Here is a 24,335-nt window from a genome sequence, read left to right as displayed (position 1 = left end):
TCTGCTTTGGCAGGAACTAATGGGGATCCATGATAACTACAAATACAAATACTGATGTTGGCTGATTAGGCCTGGCTTGCAGTCGGCATTCCAATTAATTCCAAAGGTGTTCGATGGGGTTGAGGTCAGAGATCTGTTCAGGCCAGTCAAGTTCTTCCACATCGATCTTGACAAACCATTTCTGTACGGATCTCTTTTTGTGTACAGCGGCGTTGTCATGCTGAAACAGGAAAGGCACAGGTCATCTAGAATGTCATTGTATGCTGTAGCGTTAAGATTTCCCTTCACTGGAACTAAGGAACCTAGCCTGAACCATGAAAAACAGCCCCACACCATTATTCCTCCTCCACCAAACTTTACAGTTGGCACTATGCATTCGAGCAGGTAGCGTTCGCCTGGCATCCGCCAAACCCAGATTCGTCCGACGGACTGCCAGCACTCGGCGGTCCAGTTCTGTGAGCTTGTGTGGCCTACCACTTCTCGGCTGAGCCGTTGTTGGTCCTAGACGTTTGCACTTCACAATAACAGCACTTACAGTTGACCGAGGCAGGTCTAGCAGGGCAGAAATTTGACTTGTTGACTGTCTTGTTGGAAAGGTGGCATCCTATGACGGTGTCACGTTGAAAGTCACTGAGCTCTTCAGTAAGGCCATTCTACTGCCAACAATGGCCATTCACCTGTCAGCAATGGGTGTGGCTGAAATAGCCGAATCCACTAATTTGAAGGGATGTCTACATACTTTTGGCCATGTACATTTACATTTTAGTCATTTAGCAGACGCTCTTATCCAGAGCGACTTACAGTAGAGTGCATACATTTTAATACATTTTTACATACTGAGACAAGGATATCCCTACCGGCCAAACCCTCCCTAACCCGGACGACGCTATGCCAATTGTGCGTCGCCCCACGGACCTCCCGGTTGCGGCCGGCTGCGACAGAGCCTGGGCGCGAACCCAGCCCAGCCTGGGCGCGAACCCAGAGACTCTGGTGGCGCAGCTAGCACTGCGATGCAGTGCCCTAGACCACTGCGCCACCCGGGAGGCTAAAATTATATGTAGTGTATAAATCTAGATAAAACCAGTAGACTGAAATAGGGGCCGGTACTGTTTTATATTTAGGTACAGGAGCTCCACAATAGTGTTTATATTTAGATACAGGAGCTCCACAGTCCTGTTTATATTTAGATACAGGAGCTCCACAGTCCTGTTTATATTTAGGTACAGGAGCTCCACAGTCCTGTTTATATTTAGATACAGGAGCTCCACAGTCCTGTTTATATTTAGGTACAGGAGCTCCACAGTAGTGTTTATATTTAGGTACAGGAGCTCCACAGTAGTGTTTATATTTAGGTACAGGAGCTCCACAATAGTGTTTATATTTAGGTACAGGAGCTCCACAATAGTGTTTATATTTAGGTACAGGAGCTCCACAATAGTGTTTATATTCAGGTACAGGAGCTCCACAATAGTGTTTATATTTAGGTACAGGAGCTCCACAATAGTGTTTATATTTAGGTACAGGAGCTCCACAGTAGTGTTTATATTTAGGTACAGGAGCTCCACAGTACTGTTTATATTTAGGTACAGGAGCTCCACAGTAGTGTTTATATTTAGGTACAGGAGCTCCACAGTAGTGTTTATATTTAGGTACAGGAGCTCCACAATAGTGTTTATATTTAGGTACAGGAGCTCCACAATAGTGTTTATATTTAGGTACAGGAGCTCCACAATAGTGTTTATATTTAGGTACAGGAGCTCCACAATAGTGTTTATATTCAGGTACAGGAGCTCCACAGTAGTGTTTATATTCAGGTACAGGAGCTCCACAATAGTGTTTATATTTAGGTACAGGAGCTCCACAATAGTGTTTATATTTAGATACAGGAGCTCCACAGTAGTGTTTATATTTAGGTACAGGAGCTCCACAATAGTGTTTATATTTAGATACAGGAGCTCCACAGTAGTGTTTATATTTAGGTACAGGAGCTCCACAATAGTTTTGAGATAATATTCTATAAGAGGAACAGGAGCTCAAGCAGTAGAACGTTTGTGGTGCCGGTCCTTGGCTCCGGTGAGTTCCTGCCCAAGTCAACACTGGATAAAACTATTCTCTATGGGAGCTATTTGATAATAACAGAACACCTTTTGTATTCCTACCTCCTTAAATAATGTTCTCTTCAGTTTTCTATTCTACTCTTTAACTAGATGTTCCCTCGTCTATTTGTTTCCTGCAAATGCTTTTAGTCTACCATATCCGGCTCTGGTATAGGCTAGAATCCATCTTGGAAAACAGAACCAACTCAATCAGATTTATTTGAATCTAAAAAGCCAAAGAAAGACAGAAAAGGGAAGAGACAAATTATAGATGGAGACATTTGCTGTGAAATGAAATAATCCTGTCTAATCCTCTGAAGGAAAGATGAAGGACGACATCTTGACTTCTGCATATTATAATAAGAAGCTGGAGAGTCCTTTCAATTGGACCAGTTTAGAACTGATTATCATCCTCTGCCTTTTTTATTAAACGTTTAATCTCTTTTACTTTGACATGCTGCTACTGAACACACAGAATATGAATAGGTCTTTTAGGGACCTTTAAATAGAATCTTAGTATTACTGTCTCTGAGGAGAGAGCGAACAGTGGACCCCAGCCTTAACTTGTTCTGTTACTGTCTCTGAGGAGAGAGAGGACAGTGGACCCCAGCCTTAACTTGTACTGTTACTGTCTCTGAGGAGAGAGAGGACAGTGGACCCCAGCCTTAACTTGTACTGTTACTGTCTCTGAGGAGAGAGAGGACAGTGGACCCCAGCCTTAACTTGTTCTGTTACTGTCTCTGAGGAGAGAGAGGACAGTGGACCCCAGCCTTAACTTGTACTGTTACTGTCTCTGAGGAGAGAGAGGACAGTGGACCCCAGCCTTAACTTGTTCTGTTATTGTCTCTGAGGAGAGAGAGGACAGTGGACCCCAGCCTTAACTTGTACTGTTACTGTCTCTGAGGAGAGAGAGGACAGTGGACCCCAGCCTTAACTTGTTCTGTTACTGTCTCTGAGGAGAGAGAGGACAGTGGACCCCAGCCTTAACTTGTACTGTTATTGTCTCTGAGGAGAGAGAGGACAGTGGACCCCAGCCTTAACTTGTACTGTTATTGTCTCTGAGGAGAGAGAGGACAGTGGACCCCAGCCTTAATAACTTGTTCTGTTACTGTCTCTGAGGAGAGAGAGGACAGTGGACCCCAGCCTTAACTTGTACTGTTACTGTCTCTGAGGAGAGAGAGGACAGTGGACCCCAGCCTTAACTTGTACTGTTACTGTCTCTGAGGAGAGAGCGAACAGTGGACCCCAGCCTTAACTTGTACTGTTACTGTCTCTGAGGAGAGAGCGAACAGTGGACCCCAGCCTTAACTTGTACTGTTACTGTCTCTGAGGAGAGAGAGGACAGTGGACCCCAGCCTTAACTTGTACTGTTACTGTCTCTGAGGAGAGAGAGGACAGTGGACCCCAGCCTTAACTTGTTCTGTTACTGTCTCTGAGGAGAGAGAGGACAGTGGACCCCAGCCTTAACTTGTACTGTTATTGTCTCTGAGGAGAGAGCGGACAATGGACCCCAGCCTTAACTTGTACTGTTATTGTCTCTGAGGAGAGAGAGGACAGTGGACCCCAGCCTTAACTTGTACTGTTATTGTCTCTGAGGAGAGAGAGGACAGTGGACCCCAGCCTTAACTTGTACTGTTACTGTCTCTGAGGAGAGAGAGGACAGTGGACCCCAGCCTTAACTTGTACTGTTACTGTCTCTGAGGAGAGAGAGGACAGTGGACCCCAGCCTTAACTTGTTCTGTTACTGTCTCTGAGGAGAGAGAGGACAGTGGACCCCAGCCTTAACTTGTACTGTTATTGTCTCTGAGGAGAGAGAGGACAGTGGACCCCAGCCTTAACTTGTACTGTTACTGTCTCTGAGGAGAGAGAGGACAGTGGACCCCAGCCTTAATAACTTGTTCTGTTACTGTCTCTGAGGAGAGAGAGGACAGTGGACCCCAGCCTTAACTTGTTCTGTTACTGTCTCTGAGGAGAGAGAGGACAGTGGACCCCAGCCTTAATAACTTGTTCTGTTACTGTCTCTGAGGAGAGAGAGGACAGTGGACCCCAGCCTTAACTTGTACTGTTACTGTCTCTGAGGAGAGAGAGGACAGTGGACCCCAGCCTTAACTTGTACTGTTACTGTCTCTGAGGAGAGAGAGGACAGTGGACCCCAGCCTTAACTTGTTCTGTTACTGTCTCTGAGGAGAGAGAGGACAGTGGACCCCAGCCTTAACTTGTACTGTTACTGTCTCTGAGGAGAGAGAGGACAGTGGACCCCAGCCTTAACTTGTTCTGTTACTGTCTCTGAGGAGAGAGAGGACAGTGGACCCCAGCCTTAACTTGTACTGTTACTGTCTCTGAGGAGAGAGCGAACAGTGGACCCCAGCCTTAATAACTTGTTCTGTTACTGTCTCTGAGGAGAGAGAGGACAGTGGACCCCAGCCTTAACTTGTTCTGTTACTGTCTCTGAGGAGAGAGAGGACAGTGGACCCCAGCCTTAACTTGTTCTGTTACTGTCTCTGAGGAGAGAGAGGACAGTGGACCCCAGCCTTAACTTGTTCTGTTACTGTCTCTGAGGAGAGAGAGGACAGTGGACCCCAGCCTTAACTTGTTCTGTTACTGTCTCTGAGGAGAGAGAGGACAGTGGACCCCAGCCTTAACTTGTACTGTTACTGTCTCTGAGGAGAGAGAGGACAGTGGACCCCAGCCTTAACTTGTACTGTTACTGTCTCTGAGGAGAGAGAGGACAGTGGACCCCAGCCTTAACTTGTTCTGTTACTGTCTCTGAGGAGAGAGAGGACAGTGGACCCCAGCCTTAACTTGTACTGTTATTGTCTCTGAGGAGAGAGAGGACAGTGGACCACAGCCTTAACTTGTTCTGTTACTGTCTCTGAGGAGAGAGAGGACAGTGGACCCCAGCCTTAACTTGTTCTGTTACTGTCTCTGAGGAGAGAGAGGACAGTGGACCCCAGCCTTAACTTGTACTGTTACTGTCTCTGAGGAGAGAGAGGACAGCCTTAAACTTGCCTCTCTCATGTCTGGTGTGTCACTGTGATTTGTATATACGTACGGTTCCTTGTGTGCTATTGGGTTGTGTTGTGACTGATTGTGTATGACACAGTAAGGGTTGTATGTGTCACAGTAATGGTTGTAGCTGACTGTGACTGTGTCTATGTATTAGTGTCTGCGGGGCTGTTAGTTCATTGTAATCCCGGCTGCCTGTTTATTCCCTCAGCACAGGTGCAGCCGTGAACAGCAGTGGTGAGAGCCTCCCTTCCCCCTCCGTCAACGATATCTCCTCCATGTCCACCGACCAGACCCTGGCCTCAGACACCGACAGCAGCCTGGAGACCTCTGCAGGACCCCTGGGTTGTTGCAGGTGACTAGCAGCCTGCCTGCGCAACCCTATGTTCTTCAGAAGGTGAAACACAATGTCCAAACAACCCAACCAACCTACCTACCAACCACTACCAATCGAAAACCTAAAAAAGAACAAAAATTATTAAAAGAGAAAAAAATTATGATATGAATGGGATGATTAAGGAAACATAAAGTAATTACTATAAGAATCACGATTATAAAATTTAAGCCTGCATTTTCATTCAAAAAGAAATCACAAAAGTATAACGAAAAAACTAAAATAAACTAAAGTGAAATATATTTATTAACTTCTAGTTGCTTTACTTATATCTCCCCCCTTATATGGCATCATAAAAAAAAACACAAAAAGCTTAGACAGGCATCTTTCTGTAAAGTGTCATTAAAACTGGCTGTTCATTCCCACAATACCTTGCAAGCGTCTGTGCTTCAGTCACTGTGGCAAGGTGTGCTTTTTTGGATCATTACTGCACAGTACTATATAAACCTCCCTTCACTTTCCCCATCACCTTATGTGACGGTACTGGTATGTTTTGATAACGTCTAGGCTTGATCCTGGGGTTGTCTCCTGTATGGGTGTGACAGATAGGTGTGTTTTGAATACTGTTATTCCTGCAGGGGTTAGTGCTAGTGTTCCACACAGCACAGCGCCCCCTGTCTTCTGTAAATATGTAATTCTGTACAGCAGGGAGCTAGGCACACAGACAGACAGACAGACAGACAGAGTGGGACTGATGGCCAGTACTGGAAGTTCTTCTATAGCGCACCTTGCCACATGACATCACCGCCTTGACCTTTGTCCCCTTAACCTTTGCTCCTTGACCTTTCACCTTAGTTTAACCCCTTGCCTGTTAGACCTGCTGCATGATTACAAAAGCTAACTCTAATTATATGATAAATGACTATAGATACTTTTGTTTATATAACATAAGTAATTGAACTTTTCAACCGGAGTGGTGCTGAAACCCAGGGATGGGGGAGCTCTAGTTAATGATGGATAGCTATATATATATATTAACATACATACTGTGAGTGATTGGCTGCAGGAGAAGCCATTGGGACGTACAGTACTATCACTGTCATCGCTGAGTAGAATTGAGGTCAATTCCATTTCAATTCAGTCAATTCAGAAAGTCAACTGAAATTCCAATTCTAATTCCATATTTTCATCATTGAAACACGTTCAGGAAGATTGGAATTTGGAACTGAATTTTTCAATTGACTTCCTGAATTGACTGAATTGAAATGGGACTGACCCCAAACTTGTCGCTGAGCTGGAACCTTAAGTTCTCATTTCTTTTTTGTGTTTTTGTTGAAATGAAATGATAAAATCCCTTCTGACTGCACCCCTGCACCACACCCACAGCCTGTCATTCCAAATGTCACCTACCCACCAACCAGGGTGGTCACTCACTCTGTTTCTGTGTCACTACTGTGGAGTAAAGAAGAGGAGAGAAGGAGACTTATATGTGTGTGTTACTATCTGAAGAACGCTTTGGGGGGGGGGGGGGGGGGGATCAAGAGGTTACCTCATAGAATAGTTTAGTTCCTCAATCGCGTCTGTCATTTACATTTAAATGACTACTACTTACTGTAATGACTACTACTTACTTACTGTAATGACTACTTACTTACTGTAATGACTACTACTTACTGTAATGACTACTACTTACTTACTGTAATGACTACTACTTACTATAATGACTACTACTTACTGTAATGACTACTACTTACTGTAATGCCTACTACTTACTGTAATGACTCCTACTTACTGTAATGACAACTACTTACTGTAATGCCTACTACTTACTGTAATGACTACTACTACTTACTGTAATGACTACTACTTACTGTAATGCCATATTTTGTCAAAAGGGAATCAGCTGATATACCGACTACCTATAAAACCAGTAATGTTAAAAAGAAGGATTTTAACTGGAAGTTTATTTATTATTGATTATTTATTATTTCATAGACTGAACCTGAATAATGGGAAGTGCCTTGTTTGGAATGATGCCGTTTCCTCATCTTAGATATGCAGTAATAACAACAACACAGCATTGAAATGAAGTTGGTGTCCCGTAGGGTTTCAACATTTCTGGTAACTTTCCCAGACGTCCCAGGTTTTACAGAAATCCTGGTTGGATGATTCCCTCCCTTTTCATTCCCTCCTGATCCCAGGAATCCTCCCATTTATAATCCTCAACTTCATGAAAACCTGTGAAGTTTGGGAAAGTTTACCAGAGATGTTGAAATCTTAGTGTCTGGCCTGTCCTGTTCAATCTGTTTCCGCATGGTGTCACTGACTGCACCTACCTGCACATAGTCACCACTACTGACCGATACCCATGTCCTCTCTATAGGAAGTACACTACAACCATCACCATGGTATCGTTGCATCTTTGACTAACTAAATCATGTAGAAATTGGAAGCTACTTTTTAAACACACTGGGACTGTTGTTAAAATGCAGTTAAAAACTCATCATCTACATGTTTTTCTGACCTATATAGTTACCTAGCAACTGAGCAGAATACCTTCTAAGTTCTTCTGACCTATATAGTTACCTAGCAACTGAGCAGAATACCTTCTAAGTTCTTCTGACCTATATAGTTACCTAGCAACTGAGCAGAATACCTTCTAAGTTGTTTTGTTTTGTATCTGTAAATGTCTTATTTGATCAGTGTCCTTACATTTCAATAAAGGGATGAAATAATCATTTTTTTGGTTTGTATATTTAAAGCATGAAACCCATATTTGTTACATATGCTACTATACCCTCTGGTGAAGGACAGTTGTGGAAATATTGAGCAATGTTTCATGCTTTTTCAACTTTATTGAATGAAAACTCCAACAGAAAATCTGTTGGACAGCAAGTAGGAGGGTTTTCAGTGGTTGGAATTACATTTATTCAAAGCGCGAGAGGGAGCCGCACCAGCAAAGATCATTATGCACCTGGGAAAAGAAAGGGAAAGGGGGATACCTAATCAGTTGTCCAAGCAAATGTATTCAACTCAAATGTGTCACCCGCATTTAACCCACTGCAGAAGGTAAGTCTGAATACCAACTACTGAGAAGTACTTCAATGAAAACAAGTAAAAAAAGGAATAGATTTCTTAAGTCTGAATCAGGACCTATGTGAATGAATACTAAACAAATATATAAATGCAACATGTAACAATTTCAACAATTTTACAGAGTTACAGTTCATGTAAGGAAATCTGTCAATTTAAATAAATTCATTAGGCCCTAATCTATGGATTTCACATGACTGGGCAGGGGCACAGCCATGGGTGGGCCTGGGAGGGCATAGGCCCACATCTTCTTGATATGCCACACCTATCAGGTGGATGGATTATCATATCTTTTTTTATACTCATATCCTGAAAAGTTTCCCCACCCAAAGATAAGGACGACCTAAAGTCTATAACATGTCCCTCTGTGATAGTACAATATATGACTGTACTACTTCATAAGGATCGCTGGGTTTCCCGTCTAAATAGAGTTCCCAAAGAAGAACACAAACATTCAAGCGTACAAAGACTAAAAACGTCAACAAACGGACACGATACGGAAAATGCTTTTTATTTTTAACTCTGACAGCTTTTGAAGTAGTATTCTTCTTTGTATTTTTTATTTATTTTGTATTTTTTTTTATTTAACATTTATTTAACTAGGCAAGTCAGTTAAGAACAAATTCTTATTTACAATGACGGCCTAGGAACAGTGGGTTAACAACCTTGTTCGGGGGCAGAACAACAGATCAATAATATATTCCACTTCCTTCTTCTCTTCCATAATCTGCACCTCAGTAAATCTGGAATTCACAGTTGTGGTTAATACTGTTGTCAGCCAGGCTGTGATGTCCTGCTGAAAGGTGGAGGGGGAGATAGGAGGAGATATCCCAGCTATCTCCTCTTGCTCTGTTGTTCAGGCAGTTTTTCGTCTGCACATTCCAGATGTCTGGGTTGTGTACCAAATGGCACCCCATTCTCTATATACACTTTTTACCAGTGCATTATGGGTAGTGAACTACTGGTAGTGCACTATGGGTATTGCAAAAGTAGTGAACTATATAGGGAAGTGCACTATACAGGGATACTTCCATTTGAGACGAAACCCTCGTATAAGATTGATGACAGGCGCTCCTTAAGGGACGCCTATATTGGGTCCTTCAGTTCTTTTCATAAACAGATGCACACATTATCCATAATATTAACCAGACACTCTAGTGTGTGCTCTAACAATGAAAAGAAATGTCTTCAAAAATGAAAGTCAGGTGGGGGGAGGCAAGATCAGGTGGGACCATTCTAGCCAATGAGAGGGCAGTGACCAACAGGCACAACGGTTTCCACTAGTTACCACAGCCACAAAGTCAAATTTGGCTCTATCGTAAAATTTCATGAGCACAAAAATTGCCATTTTGGTCTTAATTTAAGGTTAGGGTTAGGCATATGGTTAGCAGTGTGGTTAGGTTTAAAATCACATTTTAAGAAGATAAATTGTAGAAATAGGCAGGGTTTATGACTTTGTGGTTGTGGTAACTAGTGACAACCAGGCACAACTCCAATATAAAGTGTTTTTTCTCAAAGTTGCAAGGATGTCACGTGTCCTACTTATATCAGTACACTAGAAACAACCTAAGGATTACGAAAATTCCATTAGATCAAATAAACCACATGTAGCAAATAAACCATTTCATTTGTTTGTTGTTGTTGCTAACCAAATTTGACACTAATTGAAAACTCCTTGCTTGGAGAGAGAAATAAAAGTATGGCTCCCAGCACTCCACCCTGGACTTGAACAGCCTTTATGACCAGGTCCACCTCTACAAGGCAGCGGTGTACACCTTCGCCCGGGACCCTAAAGGACATCGCTCTCAAACGCAGGCACAACACTTCACACAGGAGCAACAGATCCCCCCCCCCCACATAGAGGACCCACGCCGAGAGGACCTACATCCAGACCACAACACCACCAGCCGCACACCCACCCCAACCAATCAACACCCCCTCAAGTCAACCATGCCCACACCCCATTTAGGCCCCCTCAGATCAGAACTATGCCCCTCCTGCCCACCCCATGCACATGCACCCCACCCCCGCAAAGAGGGCCTCAACATGGAAGTCACACATACGCCCAGGCCGTGAGCGGGCAAACAGGCCCAACACCCACTCTTACACTAGCCCAAGCCAATGGCATGTACCAGATGCTCAGCAGGCTCTGCTCACACTTAATGGCCTGAGGCCAAACCACACGACCAACAACATTGGACACTTTTTGGAACACAAAGCCTTCACTATCTCATCCTGGAATATCCAAGGCCAGAGGTCATCTGCCTTTGGCCTAAAGAGCAGGAACCTGGACTTACAGGTTCCTGCTCTTACAGGTTCCTGCTCGGAAATACAGACATTGTCATCCTACAACTAACATGGTATAGAGGAGACGGACCCACTGGTTGCCCTCTAGGTTACAGAGAGCAGGTAGTCCCATCCACCAGACTACCAGGTGTGAAACAGGGAAGGGACTCAGGGGGCATGATAATTTGGTATAGAACAGACCTAACTCACTCCATTAAATTAATCAAAACAGTAACATTTTACAATTGGCTAGAAATTCAAAATAAAATTATCTTAACTTAAAATGTCCTCCTGTGTGCTACAGTATACCCCCCCCCCACACTAGAATCCCCATACTTTAAAGAAGATAGCTTCTCCATCCCGGAGGGGGAAATCAATCATTTCCAGGCCCAGGGACATGTACTAGTCTGTGGCGACCTATATGCCAGAACCGGACAAGAACCTGACACCCTCAGCACACAGGGGGACAAACACCTGCCTGGAGGTGACAGCATTCCCTCCCCCATATGCCCCCCTAGGCACAACTATGACAACATAACCAACAAAAACGGGCCACAACTCCTGCAGCTCTGTCGCACGCTGGATATGTACATAGTCAATGGTAGGCTTCGAGGGCACTCCTATGGTAGGTACAACTATAGCTCATCTCTTGGCAGTAGTACTGTAGACTACTTTATCACTGACCTCAACCCAGAGTCTCTCAGAGCGTTCACAGTCAGCCCACTGATACACCTATCAGATCACAGCAAAATCACAGTCTACTTGAACAGAGCAATACTCAATCATGAGGCATCCAAGCGAAAGTAACTGAGTAATATTAAGAAATGCTATAGATGGAAGGAAAGTAGTGTGGAAACCTACCTAAAAACAATTAGGCAACAACAAATTCAATCCCTTTTAGACAACTTCCTTGACAAAACGTTCCACTGTAATAGTGAAGGTGTAAACTTGGCAGTAGAAAATCTTAACAGTATATTTGACCTCTCAGCTTCCCTATCAAATCTAAAAATGTCAAACAGAAACCCGAAGAATATGAACAATGACAAATGGTTTGATGAAAAATGCAAAAACCTAAGAAAGAAATTGAGAAACCTGTCCAACCAAAAACATAGAGACCCAGAAGACCTGAGCCTACGCCTTCACTATGGTGAATCACTAAAACAATACAGAAATACACTACGGAAAAAGAAGGAACAGCACGTCAGAAATCAGCTCAATGTAATTGAAGAATCCATAGACTCTAACCACTTCTGGTAAAATTGGAAAACACTAAACAAACAACAACACAAAAATCTATCCAAAATGGAGATGTATGGGTAAACCACTTCTCCAATCTTTTTGGCTCTATAACAAAGAACAAACGGCAAAACATATACATGATCAAGCACAAATCTTAGAATCAACTATTAAAGACTACCAGAACCCACTGGATTCTCCAATTACCGTGAATGAACTACAGGACAAAATAAAAACCCTCCAACTCAAAAGGCCTGTGGTGTTGATGGTATCCTCAAAGAAATGATCAAATATACAGACAACAAATTCCAATTGGCTATACTAAAACTCTTTAACATCATCCTTAGCTCTGGCATCTTCCCCAATATGTGGAACCAAGGACTGATCACCCCAATCCACAAAAGTGGAGACAAATTTGACCCCAATAACAACCGTGGAATATGCGTCAACAGCAACTGTGGGAAAATCCTCTGCATTATCATTAACAGCAGACTCGTACATTTCCTCAAAACAATGTATTGAGCAAATGTCAAATTGGCTTTTTACCAAATTATCTTACGACAGACCACGTATTCACCCTGCACACCGTAATTGACAAACAAACAAACCAAAACAAAGTCAAAGTCTTCTCATGCTTTGTTGATTTCAAAAAAGCCTTCGACTCATTTTGGCATGAGGGTTTGCTATACAAATTGATGGAAAGTGGTGTTGGGGGAAAAAAATACGACATTATAAAATCCATGTACACAAACAACAAGTGTGCGGTTAAAATAGGCAAAAAACACACACATTTCTTACCACAGGGGTGAGACAGCTCCACCCTCTTCAACATATATATCAACGAATTGGCGAGGGCACTAGAACAGTCTGCAGCACCCGGCCTCACCCTACTAGAATCCGAAGTCAAATGTCTACTGTTTGCTGATGATCTGGTGCTTCTGTCACCAACCAAGGAGGGCCTACAGCAGCACCTAGATATTATGCACAGATTCTGCCAGACCTGGGCTCTGACAGTAAATCTCAGTAAGACAAAAATAATGGTGTTCCAAAAAAGGTCCAGTCGCCAGGACCACAAATGCAAATTCCATCTAGACACCGTTGCCCTAGAGCACACAAAAAACGATGCATATCTTGGCCTAAACATCAGCGCCATAGGTAACTCCCACAAAGCTGTGAATAATCTGAGAGACAAGGCAAGAATGGCATTCTATGCCATCAAAAGGAACATAAAATTCGACATACCAATTAGGATCTGGCTAAATATACTTGAATCAGTTATAGAACCCAATGCCCTTTATGGTTGTGAGGTCTGCTCACCAACCAAGATTTCACAAAATGGGACAAACACCAAATTGAGACTCTGCATGCAGAATTCTGCAAAAATATCCTCTGTGTACAACGTGAAACACCAAATAATGCATGCAGAGAGATACCCGCTAATTATCAAAATCCAAAAAAGAGCCGTTAAATACTACAACCACCTACAAGCGATTCCCAAACCTTCCATAACAAAGCCATCACCTACAGAGAGATGAACCTGGAGAAGAGTCCCCTAAGCAAGCTGGTCCTGGGGCTCTGTTCACAAACACAAATAGACCCCACAGAGCCCCAGGACAGTACCCAACAAAATCACACATTGGAAAGAATTAACAGAAAAACAGAGTAAACTAGAATGCTATTTGCCACTAAACAGAGAGTACACAGCGGCAGAATACCTGACCACTGTTACTGACCCAAACTTAAGGAAAGCTTTGACTATGTACAGACTCAGTGAGCATAGCCTTGCTATTGAGAAAGGCTGCAGTAGGCAGACCTGGCTCTCAAGAGAAGACAGACTATGTGCACACTGCCTACAAAATGAGGTGGAAACTGAGCTGCACTTCCTAACCTCCTGCCAAATGTATGACCATATTAGAGACACATATTTCCCTCAGACTACACAGATCCACAAAGAATTCGAAAACAAACCCAATTTTGATAAACTCCCATATCTACTGGGTGAAATACCACAGCGTGACATCACAGCAGCAAGATTTGTGACCTGTTCTCACAAGAAAAGGGCAACCAGTGAAGAACAAACACCATTGTAAATACAACCCATATTTATGTTTATTTATTTTCCCTTTTGTACTTTAACTATTTGCACATCGTTACAACACTGTATATATACATAATATGACATTTGAAATGTCTTTATTCTTTTGGAACTTCTGTGAGTGTAATTTTTACTGTTAATTTATATTGTTTATTTCAATTTTGTATATTATCTACTTATCTTGCTTTGGCAATGTTAACATATGTTTCCCATGTCAATAAAGCCCCTTGATTTGAAAAAAAAACAAAAAAAGCGCCACCTGGTGGAGAAGACAGATTTCGGTCCCAGTTATCCCTCTTTGGTTCACCTCTTCCTCTCTGACAGACAACAGCAGGCAGGCAGCACCAGGTCCTTCTAACTGTGAGTGTTGTATGACAGAGACACAAGTATCCATTACATTCCCCACAGGTCCCATACACAGCTGTATAGCGTAGCAATCTAAATAGTTTATTTTTATTTTTGAAGCTGCTTCAGAAAAAAGTAAACTTTCCCAAAGTCCCCACAATGTTCGAGCCACACCCCATTGGTTCTCAGTAATGCTAGTATATATACACACACAACACACTCTTACAACAGGCCAGTATCCATCTATATGGTGCAGGGTCCAGGTCCACTCCACAGGGTCCAGGCCCACCATGAGGTCTCTACTCCACAAGGTCCAGACCAACCATGAGGTCTCTACTCCACAGGGTCCAGATCCACCATGAGGTCTCTACTCCACAGGGTCCAGGCCCACCATGAGGTCTCTACTCCACAGGGTCCAGGCCCACCATGAGGTCTCTACTCCACAAGGTCCAGGCCCACCATGAGGTCTCTACTCCACAGGGTCCAGATCCACCATGAGGTCTCTACTCCACAGGGTCCAGGGCCACCATGAGGTCTCTACTCCACAGGGTCCAAGCCCACCATGAGGTCTCTACTCCACAGGGTCCAGGTCCACCATGAGGTCTCTACTCCACAGGGTCCAGGCCCACCATGAGGTCTCTACTCCACAGGGTCCAGGCCCACCATGAGGTCTCTACCCCACAAGGTCCAGGCCAACCATGATGTCTCTACTCCACAGGGTCCAGGCCCACCATGAGGTCTCTACTCCACAGGGTCCAGGCCCACCATGAGGTCTCTACTCCACAGGGTTCAGGCCCACCATGAGGTCTCTATTCCACAAGGTCCAGGTCTCTACTCCACAAGGTCCAGGCCCACCATGAGGTCTCTACTCCACAGGGTCCAGGCCCACCATGAGGTCTCTACTCCACAGGGTCCAGGCCCACCATGAGGTCTCTACTCCACAGGGTCCAGGTCTCTACTCCACAGGGTCCAGGCCCACCATGAGGTCTCTACTCCACAGGGTCCAGATCCACCATGAGGTCTCTACTCCACATGGTCCAGGCCCACCATGAGGTCTCTACTCCACAGGGTCCAGGCCCACCATGAGGTCTCTACTCCACAGGGTCCAGGCCCACCATGAGGTCTCTACTCCACAAAGTCCAGGCCCACCATGAGGTCTCTACTCCACAGGGTCCAGGTCTCTACTCCACAGGGTTCAGGTCTCTACTCCACAAGGTTCAGGTGTCTACTCCACAGGGTCCAGGTCTCTACTCCACAGGGTCCAGGTCTCTACTCCACAGGGTCCAGGTCTCTACTCCACAAGGTTCAGGTGTCTACTCCACAGGGTCCAGGTCTCTACTCCACAGGGTCCAGGTCTCTACTCCACAGGGTCCAGGTCTCTACTCCACAAGGTTCAGGTGTCTACTCCACAGGGTCCAGGTCTCTACTCCACAGGGTCCAGGTGTCTACTCCACAGGGTCCAGGTCTCTACTCCACAGGGTTCAGGTCTCTACTCCACAAGGTCCAGCTGCCTACTCCACAAGGTCCAGGTCTCTAATCCACAAGGTCCAGGTCTCTACTCTACAGGGTCCAGGTCTCTACTCCACAGGGTCCAGGTCTCTACTCCACAGGGTTCAGGTCTCTACTCCACAAGGTCCAGGTGCCTACTCCACAAGGTCCAGGTCTCTAATCCACAAGGTCCAGGTCTCTAATCCACAAGGTCCAGGTCTCTACTCCACAGGGTCCAGGTCTCTACTCCACAAGGTCCAGGTCTCTACTCCACAGGGTCCAGGTCTCTACTCCACAGGGTCCAGGTCTCTAATCCACAAGGTCCAGGTCTCTACTCCACAGGGTCCAGGTCTCTACTCCACAGGGTCCAGGTCTCTACTCCACAGGGTCCAGGTCTCTACTCCACAGGGTTCAGGTCTCTACTCCACAGGGTCCAGGTCTCTACTCCACAGGGTCGAGGTTTGCTGCAGACTGAATCTATGCCACTATAAACAGTTATAGTCTCTGTTATATATGTGGCCATATTATACAGTCTACCCACGCCCCAGGAGTGCTTGAGAAACCAGCACGGAGAAACTTTATTTCTACAAGACTCTTGACATTGTGATACTCCCCAAGAACTACTGTAGGTAGAGCAACCTCTGATCTACAGAGCCCATTAATACCCACAATCAGCACAGCTACAATGTTTATTTTTCAGTCTTGGACCAAACATCCTGAAACAAGTGATGTGTCTTATTACCAATGTGTGTACAGTTTCCGTTGAGGATAAATATCAACTATAGATGAACATTCAATGTTGAAACCATTACTAACCAGACTTGTATTTAGGTTTTAATAGAATCTACAAAATATGATTCATTTTCAAGCCAGACCATTCCTATCGGGAAAATGTCTTAAAGCTACAGTACAGACAAAACAAAGCAAAGTGTCTATATTAACATGTACACGTTCCGTCTCTTCTTCTTTGGGATGAATGAAATGGCTCCGTGGCAACAAAAAAAAAGCCACAAGTTATATTAACTTGATTTGAGACACAAGAAACTAAATCTGCGTACATAAAGTAATTCAGTACCACCCTGTTGAAAATAAAACAAAAAGCATTGATATCAAATGGAAATGTCACACATGGATACGTAGTTATGTTGTTTAAATATACCAGACAAACATACAAATATTTTTGTAACATCTTTTTTTTTTTTACACATACATAACTCTTCTTCAGCATAGTTTTTTCTCTATATACACAAGCAGATACATGATAACATGGTCCTCTATCTACACAGCCAGATACATGATAACATGGTCCTCTATCTACACAGCCAGATACATGATAACATGGTCCTCTATCTACACAGCCAGATACATGATAACATGGAACAGGGTTGATTATATACTTGATTGGATCTTGAAGGAAAATGGGGAAGAAGAATGGTTTTATGGGTAGTGTAGTCTTTCAGTAGTCCATGTATAGGCTGGGTATAGTCTGTGTCAGGCAGATAACCAGCCGCCTGACGTCTTCAGTAATATTGCCACAGTCAGTCAGCATGGTTGAGGTCCAGTGCCATGCACCCTGTCCCACTACACACTGTATCCATATGTCTCTGGCTTTCAGACGGTACTGTCCCTCTCAATGTTTTGTCCTACTCCTTAGTACAGGGTTACCCAAACTCAGTCCTGGGGACCACACGTGCACCTTTTGGTTTTTGCCATCAAAGGTTGATTACGAGTTGATTATTTCAATCAGCTGTGTAGTGCTAGGGCAAAAAACAAAATCTGTGCCACATGGGTCCAAAGGACCAAGTTTGGGAAACCCCGCCTTAGTACATACTTCCATTGCCTCTCACTAGAATAAAATGGCACAGTCCACTCTGCACCTCCACACCCTCTCTCACTAGATTAAAATGGCACAGTCCACCCTGCACTGCCACACCCCCTCTCACTAGATTAAAATGGCACAGTCCATTCTGCACTGCCACACCCCCTCGCACTAGATTAAAATGGCACATTCCACTGTGTACTGTGACACCCCCTCGCACTAGATTCAGGTGGTGCAGTCTGTCAAAGTGTCTCTTTAGTACATTCTCCCACTTTCTCTCACCACCCAGGTGGTACACACCCCCCTCACTAGATCCAGACGGTAATGTCCCTTTCAATATGTGTCCAAGTCATTGTCAAGTTCCACCCCCTCTCATTCGATTAAAATGGCACAGTCCACCCTGCACTGCCACAACCCCTCACTGGATCCAGATGGTATTGGCCCGGTCGGGCCGGCGCGGGTCGTCGGTCAGATCTCCGAAGGTAGAAAAGAACTGTTCCATCTCTTTCTGCAGCATCTCGTTCCTCTTCTCTGCGTCATCCTTGGCTCGCTCTGCGTTACGAAACTTGATCTCCACCATGGTGACCTTCTTCTTCTCCTGGTTCAGCTCCTCGTGAAGAGTCCCCATCTCAGTCTCCAACTCCAGGTTACTGTGCTCCAGGCTGCAGAGACGAGAGCAGTTAGTTTAGAAGGAGGACAAAGTTATTTAAAGTGGCACTCCAGTCTCTTTTTCACCTCATTTAACACCCAATTTACTTAACAAAAGGCACATCTCAATAGGTGGTCCAGGTAAGTCATGACATAACACAATGCCTCAGGAGGTTGAAGAAATTTGGCTTGTCACCCAAAACCCTGACAAACTTTTACAGATGCACAATCGAGAGCATCCTGTCGGGCTGTATCACCGCCTGGTACGGCAACTGCACCGCCCTCAACAGCAAGGCTCACCAGAGGGTGGTGCGGTCTGCACAACGCATAACCGGGGACAAACTACCTGCCCTCCAGGACACCTACACCACCCGATGTCACAGGAAGGCCAACAAGATCATCAAAGACAACAACCACCCGAGCCACTGCCTGTTCACCCTGCTATCATCCAGAAGGCGAGGTCAGTACAGGTGCATCAAAGCAGGGACCGAGAGACTGAAAAACAGCTTCTATCTCAAGGACATCAGACTGTTAAACAGCCATCACTAACTCAGAGAGGCTGCAACCTACATTGAGACCCAATCACTGGCCACTTAAATAAATGGATCACTGGTCACTTTATACAATGCCACTATAAATAATGCCACTTTAATAATGTTTACATATCTTACATTACTCATATCACATGTATATACTGTATTTTACACCATCTATTGCACCTTGCCTATGCCGCTCAGGCATCGCTCATCCATATACATACATGTGCATATTCTCATGCACCCCTTTAGATTTGTGTGTATTAGGTAGTTGTTGGGGAATTGTTAAGATTACTTGTTAGATATTACTGCACTGTTGGAAATAGAAGCACAAGCATTTCGCTACACTCACATTAACATCTGCTAACCTTGTGTATGTGACAAATAAAATTGGATTTGATTTGATTTTGATTAGCCTTTTATGCTTGCTTCGAGGCAAGCAACACTTAAGCATACATGATAGCACTAGCTGTTCTGGACGACTGTGTGATCACGCTCTCCGTAGCCGATGTGAGCCAGACCTTTAAACAGGTCAATATTCACAAAGCCGCGGGGCCAGACGGATTACCAGGAAGTGTACTCAAAGCATGCGCGGACCAACTGTCAAGTGTCTTCACTGACATTTTCAACCTCTCCTTGACCGAGTCTGTAATAGCTACATGTTTCAAACAGATCACCATAGTCCCTGTGGCCAAGAAAACAAAGGTAACCTGCCTAAATGACTATCGCCCGTAACACTCACATCGGTAGCCATAAAGTGCTTTGAAAGGCTGGTCATGACTCACATACAGACCATCATGCCCGGAAACGCTAGACACACTCCAATTCGCATACCGCCCCAACAGCTCCACAGATGACGCAATCTCAATCTCACTCCACACTGCCCTTTCCCACCTGGACAAAAGGAACACCTATGTGAGAATGCTGTTCATTGACTACAGCTCAGCGTTCAACACCATAGTACCCACAAAGCTCATCACTAAGCTAAGGATCCTGGACTTCCTGACGGGCCGGCCCCAGGTGGTAAGGGTAGACAACAACACAACTGCCACGCTGATCCTCAACACCCCTCACGAGTGCATGCTCAGTCCCTTCCTGTTCTCCCTGTTCACCCACGAGAGCGTGGCTAAGCACAACTCCAACATCATCATGAAGTTTGTTGACGACACAACGGTGGTAGGCCTGATCACCGACAACGATGAGACAGTCTATAGAGAGGAGGTCAGAGACAACAACCTCTCCCTCAATGTGAGCAAGACAAAGGAGCTGATTGTGGGCTATAGGAAAAGGGGGGCCGAACAGGCACGTATTAACATCGACGGGGCTGAAGTGGAGCAGGTCGAGAGTTTCAACTTCCTGCCATCTAGGACCTATACACTAGAAGGTGTCAGAGGAAGGCTCCAGTCACCCAAGTCATAGACTGTTCTTTCTGCTACTGCATTGCAAGCGGTCTAGGAACAAAAGGCAGCTTCTACCCCCAAGCCATGACGGAAAGGCACTGTAGCAAAGAACCACCCTTGCTGTCTCTGCCTGGCTGGTTCCCCTCTCTCCACTGGGATTCTCTGCCTCTAACCCTATTAGAGGGGCTGAGTCACTGGCTTACTGGTGCTCTTCCATGCTGTCCCTAGGAGGGTTGCCTCACTTGAGTGGGTTGAGTCACTGACGTGGTCTTCCTGTCCGGGTTGGAGCCCCCCCTCGGGTTCGTGCCGAGGTTCGTGCCGAGGGGGAGATCTTTGTGGCCTGTTTCAGCCTCCAGTATTTATGCTGCAATAGTTTATGTCGGGGGGCTGGGATCAGTCTGTTATATCTGGAGTATTTCTACTGCCTTATCCGGTGTCCTGTGTGAATTTATTAAGTCTCTCTCTCTCTCTCTCTCTCTCTCTCTCTCTCTCTCTCTCTCTCTCTCTCTCTCTCTCTCTCTGTCTCTCTCTCTGTCTCTCTCTCTCTCTCTCTCTCTCTCTCTCTCTCTCTATTAACATTGACCCTCGTATCCACTGCTGCTACTCACTGTTTATTATCTATGCATAGTCACTTTGCAAATGACCTCGACTAACCTGTACCCCCGCACATTGACTCGGTACTCGTTATTGTGATGTCATTTTCTTGTGTTCCTTCTTTTTATTTCTTTACTTTAGTTTATTTAGTAAATATTTTCTTAACTCTATTTCTTGAACAGCATTGTTGGTTAATTAAGGGCTTGTAAGTAAGCATTTCACGGTAAGGTCTACAATACACCTGTTCGGTGTAGCCCTTATTTCGGAGTATGTGACAAATAACATTTTATTTTATTGGATTCCCATTAGACCAATTCCTTGAATGCCTTACTCGTTGAAGTTTGCAGTCTAAATTTTTTTTTTTCTTTCTCTTTAGTGCGTTTACTGTATTTATACTGGGATATGGCTTTTCAACAGGAGGACATCTTTAAGCTCTTCCTTAAATCTCTAAAACAGTCTTCTCTTCATCTCATTCCCTTCATCTGCACTGATTGTAAAAGACTTGGCTGGCTTTCACCTTGTCCGTTCTTTCAGATCAGTGCAATGAAAGAGAAGAGGCAAGAAAAACAATTAAGAAAGATCCTCTGTCTGCAGAAAGAGCTTGTTAAGATATGCACGAACTGTTCTCAAATTAAATAAATGTCTATCTCAGTTTTATTATAATGACACAGTAGGAGGTAGTGGTGCTACCTTGTTATCCTGGCCTCGTACTCTGTCTTCTGCTTCTGCATCTCGTGTTTCAGGCTGGCCACCAGGCTGTGTAGAGCACTGTGACTACTGGGTCCTTTATTGACAGGGAACGTCTCACTGTTATCACTGCTGCTGGTGGCTCCACTACCCCTCCCTCCACTACCTCCACCACCGTTCCTCCGCTCCCCCTCCACGTCCCCCCCTGGCTGGGGCTGCTCGCCGAGGGAGGACAGCCCCCTAGGTCCATCCAGCAACAGCAGGGGGTCCTGGTAGTGGCCCAGCCCACCGTAGAAGTCCTGTTCTGGGCAGGTGGTGGTGGAGGAACGGCAGGACGTGGAGTTGTCTGGAAGAGAGATCTCACAGGAGGAGGTGGACCAGGTTGCACTGTCCACACTCTGCTTGTCCTCACAGCTAGAGCTGAGACACGGCTGTTGTTGATTTTGTAACTGTTGTTGTTGTTGTTGTTGCTGGACGTTGTCATAGGTGGACAGCCGGTTCTGGGCTGCCGTCTGTTCCCCACAGTCCCGAGACTTGCTGTCTCGTAAGGTGACCGGGTAGCCATTGGGCACCCACAGACCATTACGCCCGTTCAGGGTACCATTCACCACATCGGTACTTGACACGCCCATGCGGACACCTCCGTTAGGGACCCCGCTGGTGCCCATCTTGGTGCCCGAGCCCTTCAGGGTGCGCCGGGCCTGGAGGCCGCTGATGCCTCCTATTAATAAAAATAACAACAATACATTTTATGTGTCTTTCAGGACTGTCATTGTCCAAGACACATTTCCCCATGGGGACAATAAAGTATCCTATCCTATACTCAAGGACACCTTACATTAGAAGTACAGTCAAATCAAAGTACAACTAAACTCAAAACCTAGTGTAATTAAACTCAAAACCTAGTGTAATTAAAATCAAAACCTAGTGAAATTAAAATCAAAACCTAGTGCAATTAAAATCAAAACCTAGTGAAATTAAAATCAAAACCTAGTGCAATTAAAATCAAAACCTAGTGTAATTAAAATCAAAACCTAGTGAAATTAAAATCAAAACCTAGTGCAATTAAAATCAAAACCTAGTGAAATTAAAATCAAAACCTAGTGTAATTAAAATCAAAACCTAGTGAAATTAAAATCAAAACCTAGTGCAATTAAAATCAAAACCTAGTGAAATTAAAATCAAAACCTAGTGCAATTAAAATCAATACCTAGTGAAATTAAAATCAAAACCTAGTGCAATTAAAATGTGACCGAACAGAGCAGATAGTAACCTGTGTTACCGGGCAGAGTCTGGCTCTTCTCCTGGTTGGCTGCGTCTCCAGAGGGGGAACAACTAAATGAGCCGTTGGTGACCACGCCGCTGCCCTTGGAGACCGCCGGGTTCTTCTTCACTGTTAACGGCGGGCTGCGGGCCAGGTCAAAGCGCCCGGTAACATGGCCGTTAAGTGGGCTGGCTGAGCGAGGAGAACCGGAGCCGTTGTTGTCTAACGTTACCGGGGGCTGGCGGTGAGGCGACTCGGGGGTCTCCCAAGAACACTGTTTCACCCTCTGCTGGGGTATTTGGGTATTGTTGTTCTGTTCTGTAGTCTGTACCGTCGGCACAATCTGGGTCAGCCTCTTCTGGACCTACAGGATAATAATATATTACACTTAGTGCAGTGGGTACATTTGAGTATATGTAAAAGGTGGGATTCGGGCAGCTTTCGCTTAAGAACCCAAAGTCTTAACCATTAGACCAAGAAGGAACCTTATGGACCAAGGCTGACAATTGGGTTTACAAGTCCCAGGGCTACTAATAACTAGAGCGGGATTCCGAATTCCCCTCCACTACTGTTTGAACCCACAACTTTGGTGTTGCTAGCTAGCTAGTACCAGGCTTTTAATACCGTGCTTGGGCTCTCGTACCCACCTCATTGTTGTTGTTGACCAGCTCCAGTGTCTTGGGACTCTCCTCGTCTCTAGGGAACAACACGTCGTGACGACCAATCAGAACAGACATCAGCTGCTGCACTAGCACTGTACCTGAGAACACCAGAAAGGTTACATGTCTTCACAGGTCCATACGCATCAGAATACTGTACACTCACAGTGTCGTAGGCCTAGAAGGACAATGGTGTCAAATTACTACATATTTTATTAATTATTGAGATCATGTATGCCGTTCTTTCCACTTAAAAAGTTAAATTTTTTTCCATGGAAATGCACTTTATTTAACCAGGTAGGTTCTCTTTGACAATAGCAACCTGAAAAGCCACAGACATCAAGCTGAACTAGAAAATAAACTGACCTTCCATGATTGCTACAGGGTCTTCGATCTTTGGCCGTAGTATATTTGGACCAAAGACCGTGGCCAGGTTCTGGACACTCATTTTATTCACACCTGAATAGGACTGGACTTCATCTAAAAATCTGTAGGAGAAACACAATTAACATCCCAGTTAGCTTTTTAAAATGATAGTTAAATACTGTGGAACAACAGTAGTCACCAACACTAGAAACTGTGCAGGTCAGTCTATGAAAAATAATACTGGTCTTCACAGTAATACAGTGATACAGTAATATAATAATACACAATAATGCAGTGATACTACTCTACCTGCATATGTACTGCAGCAGATTGTAGTTGACTGGAGGTAGACATTCCACTTGTCTTTTCAGTTCCTTCATTCC

The 24,335-nt window shown here is 44.6% G+C and overlaps 2 protein-coding genes across 8 annotated transcripts in view; one reads left to right on the top strand and one right to left on the bottom strand.

The window, feature by feature from the left end:
- Positions 1-5,461, top strand: part of mapk10 (mitogen-activated protein kinase 10) — an 83,275-nt gene extending 77,814 nt beyond the window's left edge. For 4 of the 7 annotated variants that reach the window (XM_038988765.1, XM_038988759.1, XM_038988760.1 and 1 more), the window contains one exon: positions 5,325-5,461. In XM_038988765.1, coding sequence (XP_038844693.1) covers positions 5,325-5,461 — 137 coding nt within the window. Of the gene's footprint in view, positions 1-5,318 lie in introns of all 7 variants that reach the window. The other 3 variants (XM_038988764.1, XM_038988763.1, XM_038988766.1) reach the window with 1 other exon arrangement.
- Positions 5,462-14,326: 8,865 nt separating this feature from the next.
- arhgap24 (Rho GTPase activating protein 24) overlaps positions 14,327-24,335 on the bottom strand; it is a 237,242-nt gene continuing 227,233 nt past the window's right edge. The window contains exons 7-12 of the mRNA XM_038989534.1: positions 24,262-24,335; positions 23,953-24,074; positions 23,575-23,687; positions 22,937-23,291; positions 21,667-22,384; positions 14,327-18,460 (exon numbers count right to left, since the gene is read on the bottom strand). Coding sequence (XP_038845462.1) covers positions 18,217-18,460; positions 21,667-22,384; positions 22,937-23,291; positions 23,575-23,687; positions 23,953-24,074; positions 24,262-24,335 — 1,626 coding nt within the window. The 3' untranslated portion in view covers positions 14,327-18,216. The remainder of the gene's footprint in view (positions 18,461-21,666; positions 22,385-22,936; positions 23,292-23,574; positions 23,688-23,952; positions 24,075-24,261) is intronic.

This window comes from Salvelinus namaycush, chromosome 3, assembly GCF_016432855.1.
Source record: "Salvelinus namaycush isolate Seneca chromosome 3, SaNama_1.0, whole genome shotgun sequence".
Classification (NCBI taxonomy): domain Eukaryota; kingdom Metazoa; phylum Chordata; class Actinopteri; order Salmoniformes; family Salmonidae; genus Salvelinus; species Salvelinus namaycush.
This window is presented reverse-complemented; position numbering and strand designations above follow the sequence as displayed.